The sequence below is a fragment of the Lampris incognitus genome, chromosome 10, assembly GCF_029633865.1.
Source record: "Lampris incognitus isolate fLamInc1 chromosome 10, fLamInc1.hap2, whole genome shotgun sequence".
Taxonomy (NCBI): domain Eukaryota; kingdom Metazoa; phylum Chordata; class Actinopteri; order Lampriformes; family Lampridae; genus Lampris; species Lampris incognitus.
In genome coordinates, this window is record NC_079220.1 from 31,766,604 (window position 1) to 31,789,089 (window position 22,486).

Genomic DNA, 22,486 nt, shown 5'->3' on the forward strand with positions numbered 1-22,486 from the left:
CCTAATATCAACAAGTTTCACTAACATTACAATTTGTTCTTAGACTGACAGTTCACAGTTGGCCCACAGAGCACAATAAAGCCTTTTGTGGAGAATAAATGAAGGCTGTTTTAAAATTTAAGAGCACAGTGACGATGTGTTCTAATCATTAACTTACCCGCTATCCTTGATAGAGGATGACAGATGCACAAGTACAATCAACCAATCAGCACCGCCTGTCACCGAGTCATTAGTACCTAAACCAATTGACAAAGCAGGAGGGCGGTGCCTAAGCATGGGTTGGGCACGATAAAAAAAAAACTCGTCCCGGAAGAGGTGACGTAGTGTCCTCTTTGAGTGATGGGCCAACAGCTGAATTTCCTAGTGCATTCAAATAATATTGGCAAAAATACTGGGTAGGGTTTCAGGGTAAAAGGGGGTTCCCCCCTTTTATTCTGAAACAACTGGGGAAAAGAGAAACAGAAAAAGGGAGCCTGAGAGCAAAGAGGATGGATCTGATAACCAAATAAAGATCAAAACAGTTACCGAGTCAATTTTCGTATAAGGAGAGTGCGGGGACATCCCTCTTCTCAAAAAGCGGAGGCCAGAAAGGAAGGACATCCACGCACTATGATTTGGCAAAAACACTTTGCTGGATAAGGTCACTGAGTGAAAGCTCAGCGCAATATCCAGAGGAAGCACCATTTGCAGAATTAGTGTTCTCCCAGGGACTGAGCGACTATTAGGCAAATGCCTTTCAATGTGTATTCCTCCAGACCAACAGCCCTGTGCTCGAAGCACTGGCAGGCCTACACAACACAGGATATTCTGAACTAAAATAGGTGTGGAGAACAAATCATGTTAGCTTTGACATTTCATGCCATCTCGTGTCACCTCCAGTTAAGAGCATTTTAACTTCCTGTTAGCTCTGGTTGTGTGGTGGACGGCCTCTGTAAAGCAATATGCTTTAGTTAAAGGAGAACGTTTAGACCGTCACCGACTTTTGACTCAACACGTTGATTCCTGTCATTGGAAGTTTGAGGAAAATCATATTATGAGGGACTTTCAAATGCAGCTTGATCTACAGGCCCTGGCAATTCGGATACCACCCTATTGCAGCCAAAGACCCTCATATCAGGGACACTGCTGCAACAGATATTCAGTAGACAAAGAACAACACTTATGAGCTCTATGTGTCAACACTGCAAAGAATGAAACAATTATAAAAGGACAAAAAGAGAGAAAAGCATTGAGGGAAAACATCAGAGGGGACATTTAGCTATGTCAAAGTGTCTAATAGGAATATAACTATCATCACTGTATAGTTATACTTAGTCAGATGAGGACTGGGTTTCACTAAATCAATCACATTTGGGTCAATAGATTTAAAACATGAAATACTCAAAGTATCTGAATCCTAGCTGTCGTCCAAACAGCTACTTTAAGATAGTTTTTGTGTTATATTCCAGCAGTGACTGGCAGGAGGCAGCTGCGTTCCCACCAGGAGAGGAGGAGCAGCGCGGGGTCATTGGAGGTCAAGGAATGAGGGGAAAGCCGATAGGAATCCACAGTGTGCCGCCACGGGGGGCTGAATGTGGACGATGACACCAAAGATCTCCATATCTCTAGGGAGCAATACCACTGGATGACAGGGAGAACGCAACAGAGGAACAAACAAAGACCCAGGGGAGGAATGTTAGGGCTTACAATGTAAACACAATATACACGGAAGAAGGTTGTCGTGTCAGTGTGGTGAATTATTCTTGAAAAAAAAAATACAGAAGAACAGATTATTTCATGAAAACTGACGTATTAGTTACTTGTTCAAAAATGAATGGGACAAGAACCGCTGCGTTTTGTATCAAATTTGTAAAACTTGTCACAAAAAAAAAAACAAGAGCACCCTCCACACACCCAAACACAATTTTTGAAAGCATACCTCTTAACAAATATCCGGTTATTTGATCTCTTTATTCAGATGTACACCACAGAAATTAACACAGAGATAAAAGTTATGATAGATTTTAGTCTGTGTTACAATTTGAATTTAAACACACTATTCACATAATGAAGTCTGCATAACCCATCTGGATATCTGCGTCAGTGCAAATCAGACAGTGTGTGTGTGTATATACGTATACTTGGCACAAAAAGTAAGGAAATTTGTGTTTGGTAGATTATTTCTTTGTTGTAACAATGCTTCCTGGCAATACATTTTATACCGTTGGAAAGCCTGTTTATTTCCCTTTTAAATGGCGCTACATTTGTAAGGAACATGCATTTGTGGGATGAGCAGCAGAGCTGAGTATGTGGGTTGCGCCCATGAAAAATTTGCCAAATGTTCTCTGCCAATGCCAAACAGCTTATTTTGCTGTTGCTATTGACTCTTGTTTTGAGCTTCTGGTACCCCAGGTGCTGACAATCAGCTGCCTGATATAAGATTTATTGCCAAGAAGCATTGTTACAACAAAGAAATAATCTACCAAACACAAATTTCCTTACTTTTTGTGCTAAGTTTATATGAGATAAGACAGACAGAGTGGGCTGCATTAGGTGTGTAAAGGCAGATTCTGTGGTGGCTCTGCAGGCAGATTATTCTGGGCGCCAACTTCTTGTTCTACTGGGGCTTTCATCTCTGAAAGACAAGGAGTTTATCATTGCTTAATGAAAGCATACACCACAGAAATCTGTACCAAAAATGAAAACCATCTCAAACCTTTAAATCCTTCAGAACAGTTTACCTCCATCTTCCAATTTTTGCGTCTCTTTCTGGAAAAGCAGTTCTTCGTTAGGACCTGCAGGAGGCTGCCCATCCGCTGCCTGCTGTTCCTTCTGTCTCTGAGACATTTCTAATACCGCCTGAAAGAAAAAATGGAAATCAGAGAAATAAGAAATACAGTGGTGCTTGAACGTTTGTGAACCCTTTAGAATTTTCTATGTTTCTGCATAAATATGACCTAAAACATCATCAGATTTTCACACAAGTCCTAAAAGTAGATAAAGAGAACCCAATTAAACAAATGAGACAAAAATATTATACTTGGTCATTTATTTATTGAGGAAAATTATCCAATATTACATATCTGTGAGTGGCAAAAGTATGTGAACCTCTAGGATTAGCAGTTAATTTGAAGGTGAAATTAGAGTCAGCTGTTTTCAACCAATGGGATGACAATCAGGTGTGAGTGGGTGCCCTGTTTTATTTAAAGAACAGGGATCTATCAAAGTCTGATCTTCACAACACACGTTTGTGGAAGTGTATCATGGCAAGAACAAAGTAGATTTCTGAGGACCTCAGAAAAAGAGTTGTTGATGCTCATCAGTCTGGAAAAGGTTCCAAAACCATCTCTAAAGAGTTTGGACTCCAACAATCCACAGTCAGACAGATTGTGTACAAATGGAGGAAATTCAAAACCATTGTTACCCTCCCCAGGAGTGGTTGACCGTCAAAGATCACTCCAAGAGCAAGGTGTGTAATAGTCGGCCAGGTCACAAAGGAACCCAGGGTATCTTCTAAGCAACTAAAGGCCTCTCTCACATTGGCTAATGTTAATGTTCATGAGTCCACCATCAGGATAACACTGAACAACAATGGTGTGCATACCAGGGTTGCAAGGAGAAAGCAACTGCTCTCCAAAAAGAACATTGCTGCCCATCTGCAGTTTGCTAAAGATCACGTGGACAAGCCAGAAGGTTACTGGAAAAATGTTTTGTGGACGGATGAGATCAAACTAGAACTTTTTGGTTTAAATGGGAAGCGTTATATTTGGATAAAGAAAAACACTGCATTCCAGCATAAGAACCTTATCCCATTTGTGAAACATGGTGGTGGTAGTATCATGGTTTCGGCCTGTTTTGCTGCATCTGGTCCAGGATGGTTTGCCATCATTGATGGAACAATTAATTCTGAATTATACCAGCAAATTCTTAAGGAAAATGTCTGGACATTTGTCCATGAACCTAATCTCAAGAGAATGTGGGTCATGCAGCAAGACAACGATGCTAAGCACACAAGTCGTTCTACCAAAGAATGGTTAAAGAAGAATAAAGTTAATGTTTTGGAATGGCCAAGTCAAAGTCCTGCCCTTAATCCAATCAAAATGTTTTGGAAGGACCTGAAGCGAGCAGTTCATGTGAGGAAACCCACCAACATCCTAGAGTTGAAGCTGTTCTGTACGGAGGAATGGGCTAAAATTCCTCCAAGCCGATGTGCAGGACTGATCAACAGTTACCAGAAACGTTTAGTTGCAGTTATTGCTCCACAAGTGGGTGAGGGTGGGGGTGTGTGTCACACCAGATACTGCAGATACTGAAAGCAAAGGTTTACATACTTTTGCCACTCACAGATATGTAATATTGGATCATTTTCCTCATTAAATAAATGACCAAGTATAATATTTTTGTCTCATTTGTTTAATTGGGTTCTCTTCATGTACTTTTAGGACTTGTGTCAAAATCTGATAATGTTTTAGGTCACATTTATGCAGAAATATAGGAAATTCTAAAGGGTTCACAAACTTTCAAGCACCACTGTGTGTCAGGTTTCTCAGTCATAACCTGTAGATCCATCACAGAAACAGGAATATATATACCTATATATAAAATATAAAAATTCCACACACACACCAGTTAAAATGGCAGGTTTTTTATAATGTAAAAAAAAATAAAACCAAGATAAGTCATGTCAGAGCTTTTTCAATCTTAATGCAAAATTGCAACCTATAAAATTCAAGTGAAAACTTTAGGGTAAAAAATAAATAAATAAATAAATAAATAAATAAAAACTCGAAATAACTTTGTTGCATAAGCGTACACACCCCTAAACTAATATGTACTTTGTTGAATCACCGTTTGATTTTATTACAGCACTCCGTGTTTTTGGGGTCAGAGGCTATCAGCTTAGCAAATCTTGACTTGGGTAATAGTTTCCCACTCTTCCTTGCAGAAACATTCTAGATCCATCAAACCACGAGGGCATCTCCTGTGCACAGCCCTCTTCAGGTCACCCCACAGATTTTTAATAGGATTCAGGTCTGGGCTCTGGCTGGGCCATTCCAAAACATTGATCTTCTTTTGGTGAAGCCATTCCTTGTTGATTTGGATGTAAGGCTTTGGGTCGTTGTCGTGCTTAAAGGTGAAATTCTTCTTCATCTTCAGCTTTCTAGCAGATGCCTGAGGGTTTTGCACCAAAATTGACTGCTATTTGGAGCGCTTCATGATTCCCTCCACCTTGATTGACTAAAGCCTCAGTTCCAGCTGAAGAAAAGCAGCCCCAAAACATGATGCTGCCACCACCATGCTTCACCGTGGGTGTGGTGTTCTTTTGGTGATGTGCTGTGTTGTTTTTGTGCCAAACGCATCTTTTGGAATTATGGCCAAAAAGTTCAACCTTAATCTCAGCAGACCATAACACCATTTTCCACATGGTTTTGGGAGACCAGATAATAATAATAATAATAATAATAATAATAATAATAATAATAAATCAATCTTATATAGCGCTTTTCTAACACTCAAAGTTACTTTACAATGAACGGGGTGAAACCAGACAACAGATAAATATATTACAGACATACAGAGGTGGATGGAAAGGGGGGCAACAAGAGGTAGAAGCGGCAGCCACACACGACACCAGCAGTACTCTCCCACATAAACACATACAAAAGGGCAAAAAAAACAAAAAACAACAACACTGTAGACGTTGATTTTAGCCTATTCCGCTCCCGAGGTATCCACTAGGCAGTGGCACTATTTAACCCATAGCTGGGAGCTGGTTCATGGGCATCAGGGAATATCCACACACCAGTGGGCCTGTGTACCACACATCTAAGGGCCAGACCTCCTCCAAGTACCTTGTAGTTCAGCCAGGGCCCAAGGTGTACTCAGTTACCATGTGTCACCACAAGGAGGCACTACATAGGGCTTGCTGTTGGAGAGGCTATGTACTGGCAGGGAGAGACTTACGCGCTCGGCTCTCCCGTTTGCATTTCTGCTAGCCAGCGGTGAAGGTTGAGAGTGAGACGTGACAAGCACAGAACACTACACCAACACACTAGACACTTCAGAGCAACCCACTTCTTACACAAGAATGTCAGACACACGTATCTTTTTGCAAAATTTAGCCAGGTTGGACGTTTTTAATTTTCATTTAAAGAGAGACTGACATGCCCTTTCTGAACACATTTTTTAACATTGGGGTTTGAATCATAACCGAAAATAGGTGTGGTTTTAAGAATTCAAAGCTATTGGCTACTGTCTTCCTGGGTGGGTGGGGATCGGTACCACTCGTCACTTGTTATTTACAAAAAATGTCGGCTAGCGAGAGCGAGAGGGAGATCCTCTGCGAGGATTACAGTTTCGAGGAGGAGGATTCGGTGAAACAAATAACTGTTAGATAGATAGATGATAGATATTAAGATAGATAGATAGATAGATAGATAATATATATAGATAAACAGCAATACGTCGTAGCAAGATCGATAATAAAATCTCAGCTGGCCGCAGATGCGCTGTTTTGGCCACTGAATTTATCCGTGGTCACATTCCAACTCGGAGCATAGCCTATCAATAGGAATTTTCAGATTTTGATGTCAGTATCACTTTAAATATGTTTGTGGAAAGCCCTGACAGGTAAGTGAAATTCCTTTTTTGCCAGGATCATTTGTCCAAGTGTTTGTCGTAATACTCATTTCGGCCGTAAGGTTTTTTTTTTCCTTCTGTAAAACAGGGGGAAAAAAAGTTTTAGCAGGTGAAAAAATGTTTTGTGAGGATCTTTTTTTGTTGTTGTGTTTGTTGTTGTAATACTCATTTCAGCCACACGGGGCTTTAATGGCCCACGACCCCATGTTCTAAACAGCCTAGGGAGCACCAACGATTTCAATGTTGATTTCTAGTTGAAAACTTGGTGATATTCGATCTGAATGTCTTAGACCTCTTTTGGCCCTCTTTTCAACCAGCTAAAATGTGGTTACAACATCAACGTGTCACAAAACACAAATTTGTTTAATCATTTTAATAATTTGTTCAGTTGTAGGTTGAAAGAGAAACGATATTGATTAGTGTGAAGGTATTTCTACGTCGTACGTGCTTCGCCCTCTAACAGGCTTTGCTATTAGTTTACGCCATTGAGGCTCCGCCTCAGCACCTGAGAAACCTCTTTGTACCCACCACCCAATCGGGTGGTAGGAGCCAGATAGCGCCCACCCCCTGTAAAGCCCCCACATCTCCACTGCTTGTCCTCCTTTGAAACTCAGCCACCTGAGCTATGGATCTTGTCTGGGAGTTTCTTGTCACTCTCCAGTGTTGCAGCGTTATTAAGACGACTTCTTCCATCTTGTACTACTACGATTGTTGCCCCTGGTTGGCCATCAGTCCTGCCACCTCTGCCACATCGGCCAGACGACAGCGCATAGAGGGGCGGCGGACTGCTCCCAACTCTCAAGATAAATATGATGAGGATGACGACCACCCAATGACCTGCCGGCTTACAGCCATACCACCATGAGTAAGCCCAATCTTGGAAGCTAAGCAGGGTTGGGCCTGTTACATACTTGGATGGGAGACCACCTGGGACTATCAGGTACTGTAAGATTCAGCCTGTTCACCTCGGCCGCCAACAGGTTGGGAACTCCACTTCCCCCGGCTCCACCCTCCTCTGCTACCCTGGATGACTTTCACCATCGCCTCCATGCTCAACCTCGTAGTAGGCCTCAAGTACATCTTGTGTGTCTCAAGATGGCGCAAACCACACCATTATAAAGGACGTCATCCAACCTAACCCTTACATCCCCCCCAAAAAGGGCATCCCAAGCACTACGTACGGATACCCAGGTTGTTTCAGATGTTAGCACTTCAGTGGCACACCACCTGGGCCGGAGGGGATGGCTCCCCTTTCTCTCCAGGCAAGGCCAATAAGGGGCAGGTGGTGCAGATGACCATTCTTCCCCAACCTCTTGTCTACATTCACGAGAAACTAATGTGGATAATTTCAGCTGGTCAGTACTATTTGCTATCCAGGATGCTAATGTGGCTAACCGCACATTGCTTGTCTCAAATGCTACCACAGTTAGCATTAGAGGCGCCCCACCTGGGTCAGAGGGGATGTCTCCGCATCCTCCCCAGTTGAGGTGAACCGGGCCAAGCGGTGCATGTTGGCTGCTCTTCCTCAGCCTCTACTCGTTCACAAGAAACTAATGTTGCTATTGCAGCCTGTTGGCGCCATTAGCTATCTGAGGCGCTATACGGCTAGCCACAACCTGCTAGCCTCATCAACGGCTAACATGGCTATGCAGTTACCCCTGGCTGGCTAGCTCCATTGGTGTCTGGGAGAGCTAATGAAAATACAGCAGTCTGTTAGCTTCTTCTAAGGCTAATAAGCTTTCATTTCACTTTGATTTGGCTGTCGTTGGCACCGTTCCTCATGATGCACTTCCCGAGCTAGGAGTGCACGTGCGAGGGGCGGCACTCATGGATTTTCCACCATGGGCAACTCTCCGTTAGGCAACCTACTAATGGCTGCCGCCATTACTGTCTCACCACTTCCGTTTTTACAAGTGACGTCGGCAGTCAGGGCCACATGCAGGCAATCCTATCAGGGGGCTTCTCTGTCGGTGCAACGGCTCGTCCACTGGATTTGTGACGCAATCCACAATGGTTACAATACTATGGGCGGCCCCGCCCCTGTGGGCCTCAGGGAACCCTCTACGAGGGGCACTGCATCCTCTATGGCACTTTTCATGGGTGTGCCAGTGGAAAACATCCGCTTGACAGCTTCCTGGTCCTCCACTTTGACCTTCATGCAGTCATATCTCAGGGATATGTGTCAAGCCCTCGGCGGGTTGGTTCGAGGCCCTCAGGTAGGGTAATGCCCAACCATTGTACTGCTGTTGTGGTGCAGTAAGATGCGAGACCCTCTGAGGGGGCAGTACTCGACCGTTGGACTGCTGCTGTGTAAGTTGTTGTTTGACTAGTGTCAGTCAGGCCCAGCTGGGAGTAAACTCATCCTTAACTCCATTCGCCTTAGGTGTGAACCAATAGTAAAGCCTGTTAGAGGGCAGTGCACCTACAACATAAATAGTAGTTACCCTAGAGGTATCTCCAGTTCTATGAGTATGTGCGTAGCCCTCTAACCACAAGCTCAGCTCGCCCCAGTCTTTGTTGGAGACAAGCAGCGGAGACACAGGGGCTTTATGGGGGTGGGCACTATGCTATGTGGCGCCTACCACCCGACTGCATGGTGAGTACAAAGCACTTTCTCAGGTGCCGAGGCAGAGCCTCAATGGGGCAAACCAGTAGCAAAGCCTGTTAGAGGGCTACACACATACTCATAGAACTGGAGTTACATCCAGGGTAACTACAATTTCTCCAAAGTCATATTGCACTGGTAGGCGAAATGTGGTCTACACAAAGACTTAATTTAAAAACATGTAATATTATATATAAAATGTTGTAAATATGGAGCTATATAGGCTGTGTGCTGCCAGCAAGCTTCCAGGACATCGTAATGGTAGCAGCTCAATACATTAATGTAAAATAACTAATAAAGAAATTAAAACTCACCTAGAAGAAAACAATGTTTTGAGGCTTTTCCCTTGAAAAGACTTTGCAATAGTGACATTTTAATTTTTATACAATAAATTATATTTTTGTCTTACATTACGCCGTTAAAAACAAGAGTGTGTTGATACGGGAATCAAACCCAGGTTACCCAAAGGTGAAGGTTTGGACTAATGGACTGAGCTATTGCACTAGTGCAAGTGAATCCCCCATATAGGGGTTACAACCTAGTTAATGCATTTTCTATGAAGGTGTACCCTCTGAACACTCATATCTTTACTGGTTATTTTACATTAATGTATAGACCTGCTCCCACTACGATGTCCTGGAAGCTTCTTGTTGGCAGCACACAGCCTGTATAGTTTCATATTTGAAATTTTACACGACATTAAATGCAGTGAAATTATGTCTTCGTGTAGACCACATTTCGCCTTCCAATGCAATATGAATTTGGAGAAACACCTTCACACTAATTAATATCGCCTCTCTTTCAACCAACAATTGAACAAATGATTGAAATGATTAAACAAATTTTTTTTTTGTGATACACTGATATTGTAACCACATTTTAGCTGGTTGAAACGAGAGCATCCCCGTGACCCTCAGTAAGGATAAGCGGTTTGGATAAAACATTAATGAATGAAACGAGGGCAAAAAGAGGTCTTAGTCATTCAGACCGAACATCACCCAGTTTTCAACTAGAAATCAGTGTTGAAATCCCAGTTGGTGGTCACTGGGCTAATTAGAACATTGGGTAGTGGTGCACTTCAACCTTCTGTGGGTGAAATTAGTATTACAACGACAAAAGTGATCCTGACAAAAAAAAAAAAAACATAAAATTTCACTTGCCACCGAGGGCTTTGCAGATAAAAAAAAAAATCTTGTGGCTGAAATTAGTATTACAACAAACACTTAGAAAAATTGTCCTGGTAAAAAAAAAAAAAAAAATTCCGCTTTTCTCTCAGGGCTTCCATAAGATTCCCCTCACCCATGATGCTTTCTTTGTTTTTTGTTTTGTGTGTGTGCGTGTGTGTGTCTGTGTGTGCGTGAAAAAACTTCCGCCTTGCCACCCTACTACTCCATAGCCCATATATGAAGATTACGGGAGATTGCTGTCACATGTAGGGAGCAATCAGTATTTGCCAGAAATTCTTGCAACTCCTTTAATGTTGCCATAGGCCTCTTGGCAGCCTCCTTGACCAGTTTTCTCATTATCTTCTCATCAATTTTGGAGGGATGTCCTGTTCTTGGTAATGTCACTATTGTACCATATTTTCTCCACTTGTTGATGATTGCCATCACTGTGTTCCATTGTTTATCTAATACCTTGGAAATTCTTTTGTACCTCTCTCCTGATCAGTAACTTTCAGCAGTGAGTTTCAGTTCATTCTTTGTAAGCTCTTAGTGGACCATGGCTTTTGCCATTGGATGCAACCAAGAAGATGTCAGGAAAATCCTACAGGAATAGCTGAACTTTTGGAGTTTATCGTAGTCACTTTAGCTGATGACAGATGTATACTAACTACTACTTCACATGACTTTGAATGTGATTAGTTAATTCTGAACACAGCCACATCCCCACTTACAAAGGGGTGTGCAGTGTACACACTTATGCAACCAGGTTATTGTTAAGTTTTGTATTTTTCTCATTTCCCCCTAAAATGTTTCTGATTGTTTTTCACTTTATTTTTCAAGATTGCAATTTCTAATTAAGGGTGGAAAAAGTTCTAACATGATTTTTCTTGGTTTCATTGTTTTTACATCACAAAAAACTACCATTTTAACAAGGGTGTGTATACGTTTTATATCCACTGTACTGTACGTTACAGTAAGGGATATGGAGGGATTGGTACCTGTTGGTATTCTCTCCGCTGGGCCTCCAGGGCCTTGCCCCTCTCCTTAAGCAGTTCTTGTTCTTTGCGAAGAGACTCTGCCTTTCTATTAAGCTCTTCCTCTTTATCACGGAGCTCTGCCTCAAAATGCTGGAGCTCTGCTTCTGTGTAGACTGGCTTGGTGTCATCCAGAATCTAAAGTATGGGGAGGGACCATATCAAAGATGATTCAGAGATTCAAATATGTGACATTCATATTTCTCATACCCAAAATCTATTTCCAAAATTAACATTCAAAATATTTTTTGTTAAATACAAAAAAACCAAACAAAAAAAACAAGCGCAACACATTACTGTTAATTGTTGCAGGGGACCGTCTAAACTGCAAAACAGCACTGGAACAGCTAGCACCATGATGTTACTAAGTCAGCATCACATGATTTTTACCCCAAAAGGAGTTATGTTCCTTCATTTATGCTTTTTTTTTTGCAGATGAACCTTATGTAATTATGCTTACTAACTTGGACTTATTTGTACACCCTGCAAAAACCAAATAATCCAATATTTGTTCATAAGCACCCTGAATAGTCTACAATGAAAAATAGGTTTTGCTCCCTTCCAAGACTTTGTTTTATTGTAATGTAATATAGTGTGGCATTACATTCATCACAACCCTATTTAACCAAGCAAGTAAGCTAAAGCTACATTATTTTTACAGTGACTGTAGAAAGAGAACAATAGCAGGAGAAAATTATTCAGGTGACATCTGGGTAGTGTGGCGGTTTATTTCGTTGCCTACCAACACGGGGATCACCGGTTCGAATCCCCGTGTTACCTCCCACTTGGTCGGTCGTCCCTGCAGACACAATTGGCTGTGTCTGCAAGTGGGAAGCCAGATGTATGTGTCCTGGTCGCTGCACTAGCGCCTCCTCTGGTCAGTCGGGGCACCTGTTCGGGGGGAGGGGGAACTGGGGGGAATAGCGTGATCCTCCCATGCACTATGTCCCCATGGTGAAACTCCTCACTGTCAGGTGAAAAGAAGCGGCTGGCAACTCCACATGTATCGAAGGAGGCATGTGGTAGTGTGCAGCCCTCCCCGGATCGGCAGAGGGAGTGCAGCAGCGACCGGGACAACTCAGAGAGTGGGGTGATTGGCCAGGTACAATTGGGGAGAAAAAGGGGGGAAAAATCCACCCCCCCCAAAAAAAGAAAATATGATCAAAGAGGGAAGGATGACCAGGGAAGCATTATGTAACTCGTTCATCTTCCACAGACTCAGTTTTTACTAGCTGGTGTGAGGAATTTAACTTGTGATCTCCTAGGGCAGTGGTTCTCAACCTTTTTGGGGTCCTGGACCCCCTGCGTATTTTTGATCTACCCTGAGGACCCCTCCACCTGATTTTGGGGGAGGGGGGTTGCAATTTGATAGAAACAGTAGAAACTGCATTTTAAATTGCATTATAGCATTTATTCACTCTTTGGGGCAATAATAAGAGCTTTCAGTTGTAACTTAGATATAGTTAACAAAACAGAATTCTTATGCAGTAACTTTCAGATATATGTAACAAAACAGAATATGTATTCAGTAACTTTCAGATATATGTAACAACAGAATTTTTATGCAGTAACTTTTAACAATGCAAACGGGAGCGAGATCTCTTATTAAAATACAATAAATTACACTTGTGAAACAGATGTAATTAGAGAAAAAAGTCCTGTTACCCTTTATAGTTTAGGTAGATAAAGGTCTCGGTCACATTTGAGTAAAATAATCCTATTTCTATAAATGTCATAGGATCTTTTTTTTAAAGATATTTTATTTTCACGGACCCCTTGCAATTACACCACGGACCACTAGGGGTCCGCGGACCCCCGGTTGAGAAACACTGTCCTAGGGCCCTACCCATGTCTGTAACCTTCAAGCCATCTTGAGGGTCTTTACCTCCCACTCTTTAGGATTATTAAACTCCTTCTTCTCCGTGGATCTGAGGAACTCCTCCAGGCTGACAAGCCGATCTTTATTGATATCCACCTTTGAAAAAGAGAAGCTACATTAGTTAGAAACAGCAGAAGAAAGAGTAATAAGTGTGTGCTCACATCCAAAGCATCATCAGTAGCAAATGTATCCTGCAGTCATTTATTTTCAGTGAGAGCTGGTAATGGGCATCAGCCGATGCTGTGGCAGCAGTGATCAGTGAGATATTGTAAGTGTAGATTTGAAGTTGAGCAGAAGCTAACTTCATGCAAATTAGCAATGATGTGCTGAAGCAGCAAGCTGTGCAGACAGGGATTTCTTACTGCACTAACATCTCTACAACAAACTTGAAAGGCAATTTGGCACGACTCAATTTGATGTCTGCAGCACAGCTTGAACAACCAGTCCCAATGGTGATGCCTGCTGGAGGGCGAGCAACCAGAGAGACCACTTGTGCTCATGACGCTGTTTGTGTGTGTGCAGAGTAAGAATGGATGAAAGAAACAAGAGCAGAGGGAGATAATAAAACAAAATGTTTAGAGAAGAAAATCAAAGACATACATTTTTCATGACATGCTCCCTCATTCTCAACCTTTCTTCCTCCATCTCCATCATATCATCCTCTTCATTCTTCGGGTCGTAGACCTTCTCCAGCTGAGAGAAGGGACACACTATATCTTGTTAAACGATTAGGAAACAGCTTCATATTAAAACAATACTGTGAAAGTCGCTTCTGTCAAGTTAGAACCTTGAATTTTCAATATTAACTTTTATTTAAAAGGAATTGTGGGGGAAAAAGCAGCCAAATATTTTAGGGTAATAATAATAAACCTCACGGGTTTCACATGAGTGAGTCTGGGGCTTGGGAAACATCAGCACTGTATAACCTACTATAAACATATTTTCAGCTCATGAAAAGACATTGGAAATTACTGATACTGGTGAAAGAAGGCAGACGAGGCAAGTATTGAGCAGTGGTCAGGAGGCAGACAGAGACAAGATCAGCTCATTTAACCACTCGTCACGTATCTGTGTCTCTCAGTATGTGTAAAATGGGTGTGGGGACTTGCCAGGAGTGTTACATGAACTGGCAGAGATGGGTGTGAGCCTGAGAAGGCCGTTTATTTGATTAGATTTCTCAACTTTAATGGCAACTTTTTTTAACCATAGCTGGAGAAACTCTCCAGTCTCTGTATAGCACTGCTGAATGTTTTATTCTGGTAGGATGAACACTGTTACAGCAGTAACCCATGTAGAAAAAGCACTGAAATGTGATGATGATGATGTGGCGATGGTTCTGTTGGACAGCTCATCTAAAAATTCTACAATCAATATTAAAGTACGGCAGTGTTCCCACATATTTTGATGTAGTTGGTAATACATTAGATTGCCTGTGTTAGCATTGGTCCAGGGATCCATCGATCCATCCATTATCCAAGCTGCTTATCCAAATTCGGGTCGCAGGGATGCTGGAGCCTATCCCAGCAGTCATTGGGCGCCAGGCGGGTAGACACCCTGGACAGGCCACCACTCCATCACAGGGCCGACACATTCACACCTAGGGACAATTTAGTACAGCCGATTCACCTGACTTACATGTCTTTGGACTGTGGGAGGAAACCGGAGCACCCGGAGGAAACTCACGCAGACACGGGGAAAACATACAAACGCCACACAGAGGATGACCTGGGATGACCCCAACGTTGGACAACCCTGGAGTTTGAACCCAGGACCTTCTTGCTGTGAGGCAACCGTGCTAACCACTGCGCCACTGTGCCGCCCCTGGTCCAAGGATGCCATTTTTAAAAGGGCAGGAACTGTTTACTGCTTAGCTGATGGCATGATAGTGGCAACGGCTGCTACACCTTGTTTGCAATTCTTGCTGACAGAGGGAGGGACATATCAGGGAAAAGGAATTTACAGATTTCAGCATTAAAATCACTTAACATTTCATTGGAAACCTGACTATTGTTTCCCTGTGATGAAAACCCTCTTAAACGGTGAGCAGGTAATAGAGATGCCCAAAGCCCTTTGCTAGTTGGCTCACTTTGGGAAAGTTTGGTGTGGGCTGACCATACGCTGCTCTATCTCTCTGTGCTTGGGATCTTAAATTAGGTAGCATCAACATTAATTACATGGTTGGCTGTCTGGTTATCACTGATCCCTACATGATGTTAAACTTCAGAGAAACTTTGCTAGAGCCAATTTTGAAAGTAATGGCGCTACATTTGTTCTCAAATTGAGGAATGTTTAAATTTAAATGTGACATAATTAGCAACACTGTTAGCCAGCACTCGTTTATGTCAAATAAAACACAGACCAAGCCATCTTAGACTTTCAGGGTCTATCCTACCTAACAAACTAACATCAGTCTCCTTACCTCTTTGGTAAAGAGAGCCTCCAGTTCTTGTTCATCTAAAACACCATCCTCATTTGTATCTAGGAAGAGTGAAAAACAAAATATAGACGAGCGTTCGTAAAGAATCACTGGGATATGACAGGGTGTATGGGGAAAAGAATAGGTGACACTCACCATGAAGTTTGAAGAAGGTTTTAGGGTTGAACTCCTGTGGATCAAGGCCATCTGTCTCCTCCCACACCTCTCGAAGCTGAGCAACACTACCCTGAGAAAGCATGAGAGAAAGAGAGCGAGAGATGGATTCACCTCTGCATATGTCCACTGAGAACCAATATGGGTACATTTCGCTGCCTTCCATTTTGCTTACTGGAGCATTAACTTTGGGGTGCTGGCGGTGTTTCGCTTTTAGCTCCTGCATCCTCTTCTCCTCTTTCTCCCTCTTCTCTTGGTCCAGTCCCTTCAGGTATTCCCGCCTCTCGTGCTCCTTCAGCATTTCATAGCGTTTGAACTCCTCATGTCTTTCAGCATCATAGTTCTCCAGATCTTTCGTGGCCTAGATCAAAGTGCCAATCAGACAGAGGCCATTGTGGTAAAACTCTTGACACTTCTGCAAACAAAACCCAGCAATGGTATCTTCTTTAAGATCACCACACCTAACTAGACAACAAAAAATGCTACAAACATCTGTAATGTAAAGAGACAAAGAATAAAGAATAACCCCAGCCTTCAATCTGATTTTACCGTTGAAATTAGCAGCTCAAGGTCTTTGGCCTCAAAGGTGTTTTGATTGTGTGGATCTAGATGTTCGAACTGCTTCAACAGGGAGGCATGGTCCATCTGTAGACCTGAGATTCAGATAGAGGGCTTACAAACCACATGCCAGGACATACACGTCCACATCAGAATCATAAATTTATTGCCATGTGCATTACATGCACTAGGAATTTAGCTTGGTGTTGTTGGTACAAGTAAGAGTGCGAGAAAAAATATTGCCTTCAATAAAAAAATAAAAAAATCCAGGACATGTACACTAATACGCCTTGGGGCAAACACACACACACACACACACACACACACACACACACACACACACACACACACACACAGATCGGTGGTCTATAGCAGGGGTCCCCAACCACCGCGCCACGGACCGACACCGGGCCGCAAAACATTTGCTTTGCTGCAAGGAAACAATATGATATACAATATTGAAATAAAAGCCCGGCTGGACCATGTAATGCTAAAGGGCTTTTAATTTGAAATAGATACTTGAAGCGTGTACAACAGGGGTGCCCAACTCCAGGCCTCGAGGGCCGCAGTGTCTGTGGGTATTTGTTCCAACCATGCACTACACCACCTGATTTAATTAATTAGCTCACCTCTTGGACCAAGGAGGGAAAGGAATTAGTTAAATCAGGTGGTGTAGTGCATGGTTGCAACAAATACCTGCAGACACTGTGGCCCTCGAGGCCTGGAGTTGGGCACCCCTGGTGTACAATGATGTAATTTTATCACTCATTCACGTGGCATTCGGCAGACCAATGGTAACTAACTTCATACCTCAGAGATGCACTCAGTCAGATCACTACTAGCAGCTAGTTAGCTACCATTAGTACCAGTAAAAAACAAACGTCGGTTGAGAGTTTCTTCGGAAGAGGTAGGGAGATAAAAGGTCTAATGACGATGATAACGCAGAGGCAGGAGAGGCCGAGACAGCAAAAAAGAAAAAGAAAAAAAAGAAAGCTTCCTTCAATAGGAAATACGACGAGTCGTACCTAAAATACGGCTTTGCTACGACCGGTGACTCACATGCTCCAAGCCCCCTGTGTGTGATATGTGGAGACAAGCTGTCGAATGAGGCAATGACACCCCCAAAACTGCTTTGTCACCTTGAATCCAAGCACCCTGCACTTAAATACAAACCCGTGTAGCTCTTTGAGTGAAAACAACGTGAGCAAGTGGGACAGAAGCACATGCTGAGAGCCATCACCTCTACAAATGCTGCTTGTTCTGAGAGCCTCATACTTAGTGGCTAGTCGTGTTGCTAAGGCTAAGAAGCCTTTCACTATCGGCGAAGAATTGATTCTGCCTGCTGCCAAGGACATGTGCCGTCAACTGTTGGGGGAAGCTGCAGCTAACAAGGTGGCAAAGGTTCCTCTTCCAGCTACCACAGTTTCAAGGAGAATTGATGAAATAGCGGAGGACATAGAAGCACAGTTGTTGGAGCGGCTTAATGAGTCACCGTGGTATTCTATCCAGGTCGATGAGTCTACCGATGTCGACAACAAGGCAATATAGCTGGTTTATGTGAGACATATATTTCAAGACGACGTGCATGAGGGTATGTTGTGTGCTCTGTCGCTGCCAACTAACACAACTGGGGCAGAACTGTTCAAGTCTTTGGATGACTATGTCAGGCAAACTGGACTGGTCATTCTGTGTTGGAATATGCACAGATGGGGCCGCAGCTATGACCGGATGGCTGTCTGGTTTCACTACCCGAGTCAAAGAGGTTGCTCCTGAATGCCAGTCTACACACTGTGTGATACACAGAGAAATGCTGGCAAGTCGAAAAATGTCACCTTGATCTGAACAGCGTATTGAGTGACGTTATTAAAATGAGCAGTCACATCAAAGCACGCGCCCTTAACTCATGTCTGTTTGAGCAGCTTTGCGAGGAAATGGACACAGAGCACAGACACCTTCTCTTACACACTGAAATCAGGTGGTTATCAAGGGGGAGATCCCTGGCCAGGGTTTTTGAGATAAGAGAGCCGCAACAGAGATTTCTTTCCAAAAAAAGTCATCACTGGCAGCACACTTCAGTGACGAGGAGTGGACAACAAAACTTGCTTATCTGTGTGACATCTTCAACCTCCTCAATGAACTCAATTTGTCACTTCAGGGGAGAAGGACAACTGTCTTCAAGTTGGCAGATAAAGTGTCTGCATTCAAAGCCAAACTGGAATTGTGGGGACGGCGAGTGGACAGCGGCATATTTGACATAATCCAAACATTAGCTGGGATTTTGGGGGAGACTGAGGCTGCACCGTCCTTCTCCCAACTGGCGTGTGATCACCTGGCTTTGCTGTCGACAGAATTTGAGCGTTACTTCCCAAACGCAGATGACCCAAGAAATGTAAAAGAATGGATCTATGACCCAATTGTGAATGCCCCCGGCGAATCATCCATGTCAGCGCGGGAAGAAGATCAACTCCTTGAGCCTGCAAATGACAGTGGGCTGAGAAGTATGTTTGATGTAACATCTCTGCCGACATTCTGGATCAAAGTCAAGGCTGAATGTCCTGAGATAGCCACGAAAGCACTGAAACTTTGCTTCCATTTCCAACATCACATCTCTGTGAAGCGGAGTTTTCTGCGATGAATGCAATGAAAACAAAATTGCGGTATAGACTGAACATAAGAAACATCCTTCGGGTGTCGCTGTCTCCCATCACCCCTCAATTGGACCATCTTGCTGCATGGAAACAAGCCCAGGGCTCCCACTGATTCAGTGATATTGTTGAGTTGCAATGTTGTTATATGTACATTATGTTAATGCAAGGAAAATATGTGCTGTGTGTTTAATATCCAAACGTTACTTTAAATGTTATGATACTATTGGGTTATCAGCCTAACCTATATTCTGGTCGTTATTAACCCACCCCACCCCTCCCCCGGTCCGCCAGAATATTGTCAATATTAAACCAGTCCGCGGTGCAAAAAAGGTTGGGAACCTCTGGTCTATAGAACAAAAGTCAACTCACTCTGTGTGTTGGTACTGTCTAGTTTGGCCTTGAGCAGCATCCTGAGGCGGGAGACCTCCTGCCTCTTCAGCTCATCTAGACGAGTCCTAACATGGTGACCCACTAGGTCCAGTTCCTTACTTAAACGGCCATTCTGACAGAGAAGGGATCCAGATGAGAATGTAGTTGAATAATTAACCAACCTTAATGCTTTAAATGTTACAGCCTAAATGGTATACCCTCTACGTTTTAAAATTACAAGTATAGGGACACAGAAACTATATATATGTTTAGTATTAACAAGAGATCTGTATCTTGATATCTGAATAAAGAAAAATATATATTATAGATAAAATTCACTTTAAACTTCATCTGTTTATCTGAAACAGGGATAGCCAATGAAAAGCACCTCCAGTTGTTGCCGATCATTATTGCATCTCTTGGGTGGCGGTTAAACAGCCTAGCAGGGTTTCTAATACTCTACTCTACTCTGAACATGCTGTTCAAAAAAACTCATCCTCATTTTCTCAACTAAGGAAAGTTTCCACTGGTGTGAATGATATCCCACAACACTAGAGGATTTTATGAACGACAATACAGAAGCTTGCATTCTAGTACATGTAGGCACTGTAGGAAAGACACTGTGAGCAGGACATAGATTTCTCCATCAATAGAGTACACAGTAAGGACTCTATTACTTCAGTCCAATACATTACTCATCAGGATTGATTGCAAATACAAAAAAAATCACTTAAATTTCCCTTTAAAAAGCAAGCTGTAAATTTATAAGAATTTAACGGTTTGGAAACAAAGCAAGAGAGGCAAGATTGAGATGGCTTGGACATGTGTGGAGGAGAGATGCTGGGTATATTTGGAGAAGGATGCTGAATATGGAGCTGCCAGGGAAGAGGAAAAGAGGAAGGCCAAAGAGGAGGTTTATGGATGTGGTGAGGGAACACATGCAGGTGGCTGGTGTGATAAAGGAAGATGCAGAAGACAAGAAGAAATGGAAATGGATGATCCGCAGTGGCGACCCTTAACGGGAGCAGCCGAAGGTAGTAGTAGTAGTAGTGACTGGATCTGTCAGGCCAATTTCACAACCCCTTTTATACAAAAGAAGACTAAGTACATAATGAGCAGTAACATCCCCTGTAACACTTTACCTGCCATGTTTGTTTTTGTTGACATTAGACACACTTGCCACCACCTAACTGAATTGCTTGTTAGGCATATTGCATGGGGAAAGTGAGTATGGATCAAAATAGGGACAAAATGCAGACAACAAAAATAGATATTATCATGTGTAAATGCAAATGGCATGGTTGGATTGTTCATTATCTGCACCGTGAATCAAAATATAGACAGTAATTTAATACCCATTTAAAATGGGGTGAGAGTATGAAAGACAGAATGGCAGGTTTGCATGTATGTTTAAAGATGAGGAAGAGAGAGGATAACAGAGATGAACACTAACCTTGATGTCTTCTGTGTTAGCTGTCTGGAGTTTCTCTCTGAAGTGAGGATCTGTCTCTAAAACCTCAATCACCTCTCTGAGATACCTGTCATAGTACAAACCTGTATCCTGAAACAGAATGTTGTAATCAGGGCAATAAACACAACAAAACATAATAAACACGCAAATTTTCGCCCATCAAAATAAGTAACTCTAATAGGGAAAAGAATCAACGTGGTGCATGGGGTATTACCACATTCTCTTCCTGTTTTTCTTCCTCAACATGCTGGGCTTGCTGGGGACCTCCACTGCGGTCAATAGGCACTGCCCAGATCCCAGCAGTAATGGACAGAAGCAGCCACAAACGTGGATCCAAATTCATTCTCCTTTATGACAAAAACAACAAAACAACAACAACAAATGTGACAGTGTCTGGTCATAATTATATCATGAATGAGAAAAAGAAAAGAGATGAAAGAATTGTGTAGCCACTTAACGGGGGCAATTGAGTGTGTACCACGCAAACGCATTTATGTCTATCGCATTGCACAGGCGTAACTTGGGCCGTCTGTGGGTCTGATTCGAGATTTGACCAAGAACAGGCCTGGCACAAATGGGAATATCGCCACAGGAGAGAAATGTCGACGCAGTGGGGGGGGGGCTAACTTTTCCGTAATCATTGCAAACTATAAACACTAAACCAAACAAATACCTGACACAATAATCCGTAATGTATAAATACGTTTCACATTTTGATAACATTATAACCTCCTTTACAGAGCCCTGCTAATCGACCATATCTGGCGCGCTATGCTACGTGACAGCATCCGTTCAACACTTCTTGATATTTTGAATTCAGTGACAGCTATTAACGCCGATTCCCGAGTCTCTACAGACACGGTTGTCCGTGTTTGCGGGTAGGAAGCCAGGTGTGAAGAGTATGGTAATTGTCCAAGTACAATTCGGGAGAAAAAGGGGGGGGGAGAAAAAAACCCAAACATAACTAGCTATTATTGTGTTATATAAGATTTTACTATGTAGAGGTCGCCAAGACGCACACAACTGTACCTGTATTCTCAATTGACCGGGATCTGCGGCTTACTGCTCAATCCAATATTGGTGTGCGTCGAATAAAAGTGACGTAAGTACGTCGAGGAAAAATTACGTCACCTGCGTGAGATTTTTTTTTTTTGGACCGCTCAAGTACGTCCTCTAGAGCAGTGTTTCTCAACCGGGGGTCCGCGGACCCCTAGTGGTCCGTGGTGTAATTGCAAGGGGTCCGTGAAAATAAAATATCTTTAAAAAAAAGATCCTATGACATTTATAGAAATAGGATTATTTTACTCAAATGTGACTGAGACCTTTATCTACCTAAACTATAAAGGGTAACAGGACTTTTTTCTCTAATTACATCTGTTTCACAAGTGTAATTTATTGTATTTTAATAAGAGATCTCGCTCCCGTTTGCATTGTTAAAAGTTACTGCATAAAAATTCTGTTGTTACATATATCTGAAAGTTACTGCATAAGAATTCTGTTTTGTTAACTATATCTAAGTTACAACTGAAAGCTCTTAATTTTGCCCCA

At 42.6% G+C, this 22,486-nt stretch overlaps 1 protein-coding gene across 3 annotated transcripts; it reads right to left on the bottom strand.

Moving 5' to 3' along the window:
* Nucleotides 1-1,937: 1,937 nt before the first annotated feature.
* On the bottom strand, nucleotides 1,938-22,035 carry nucb1 (nucleobindin 1). Of its 3 annotated transcripts, none has more exons than XM_056287734.1 (13): nucleotides 21,968-22,035; nucleotides 21,153-21,285; nucleotides 20,921-21,028; nucleotides 19,468-19,600; nucleotides 16,442-16,545; nucleotides 16,068-16,253; nucleotides 15,875-15,965; nucleotides 15,722-15,780; nucleotides 13,903-13,995; nucleotides 13,309-13,398; nucleotides 11,388-11,561; nucleotides 2,721-2,838; nucleotides 1,938-2,614 (listed from the first exon to the last, which is right to left on the bottom strand). In XM_056287734.1, exons 2-13 carry the CDS (start codon nucleotides 21,279-21,281, stop codon nucleotides 2,529-2,531), a joined length of 1,371 nt encoding a protein of 456 aa, XP_056143709.1. In that variant the 5' UTR covers nucleotides 21,282-21,285; nucleotides 21,968-22,035; the 3' UTR covers nucleotides 1,938-2,528. The 3 variants fall into 3 exon arrangements, with proteins under 3 accessions (XP_056143709.1, XP_056143711.1, XP_056143710.1); XM_056287736.1 differs by having other exon boundaries at nucleotides 2,696-2,838; XM_056287735.1 differs by having other exon boundaries at nucleotides 21,153-21,302; nucleotides 21,968-22,029.
* Nucleotides 22,036-22,486: the final 451 nt, after the last annotated feature.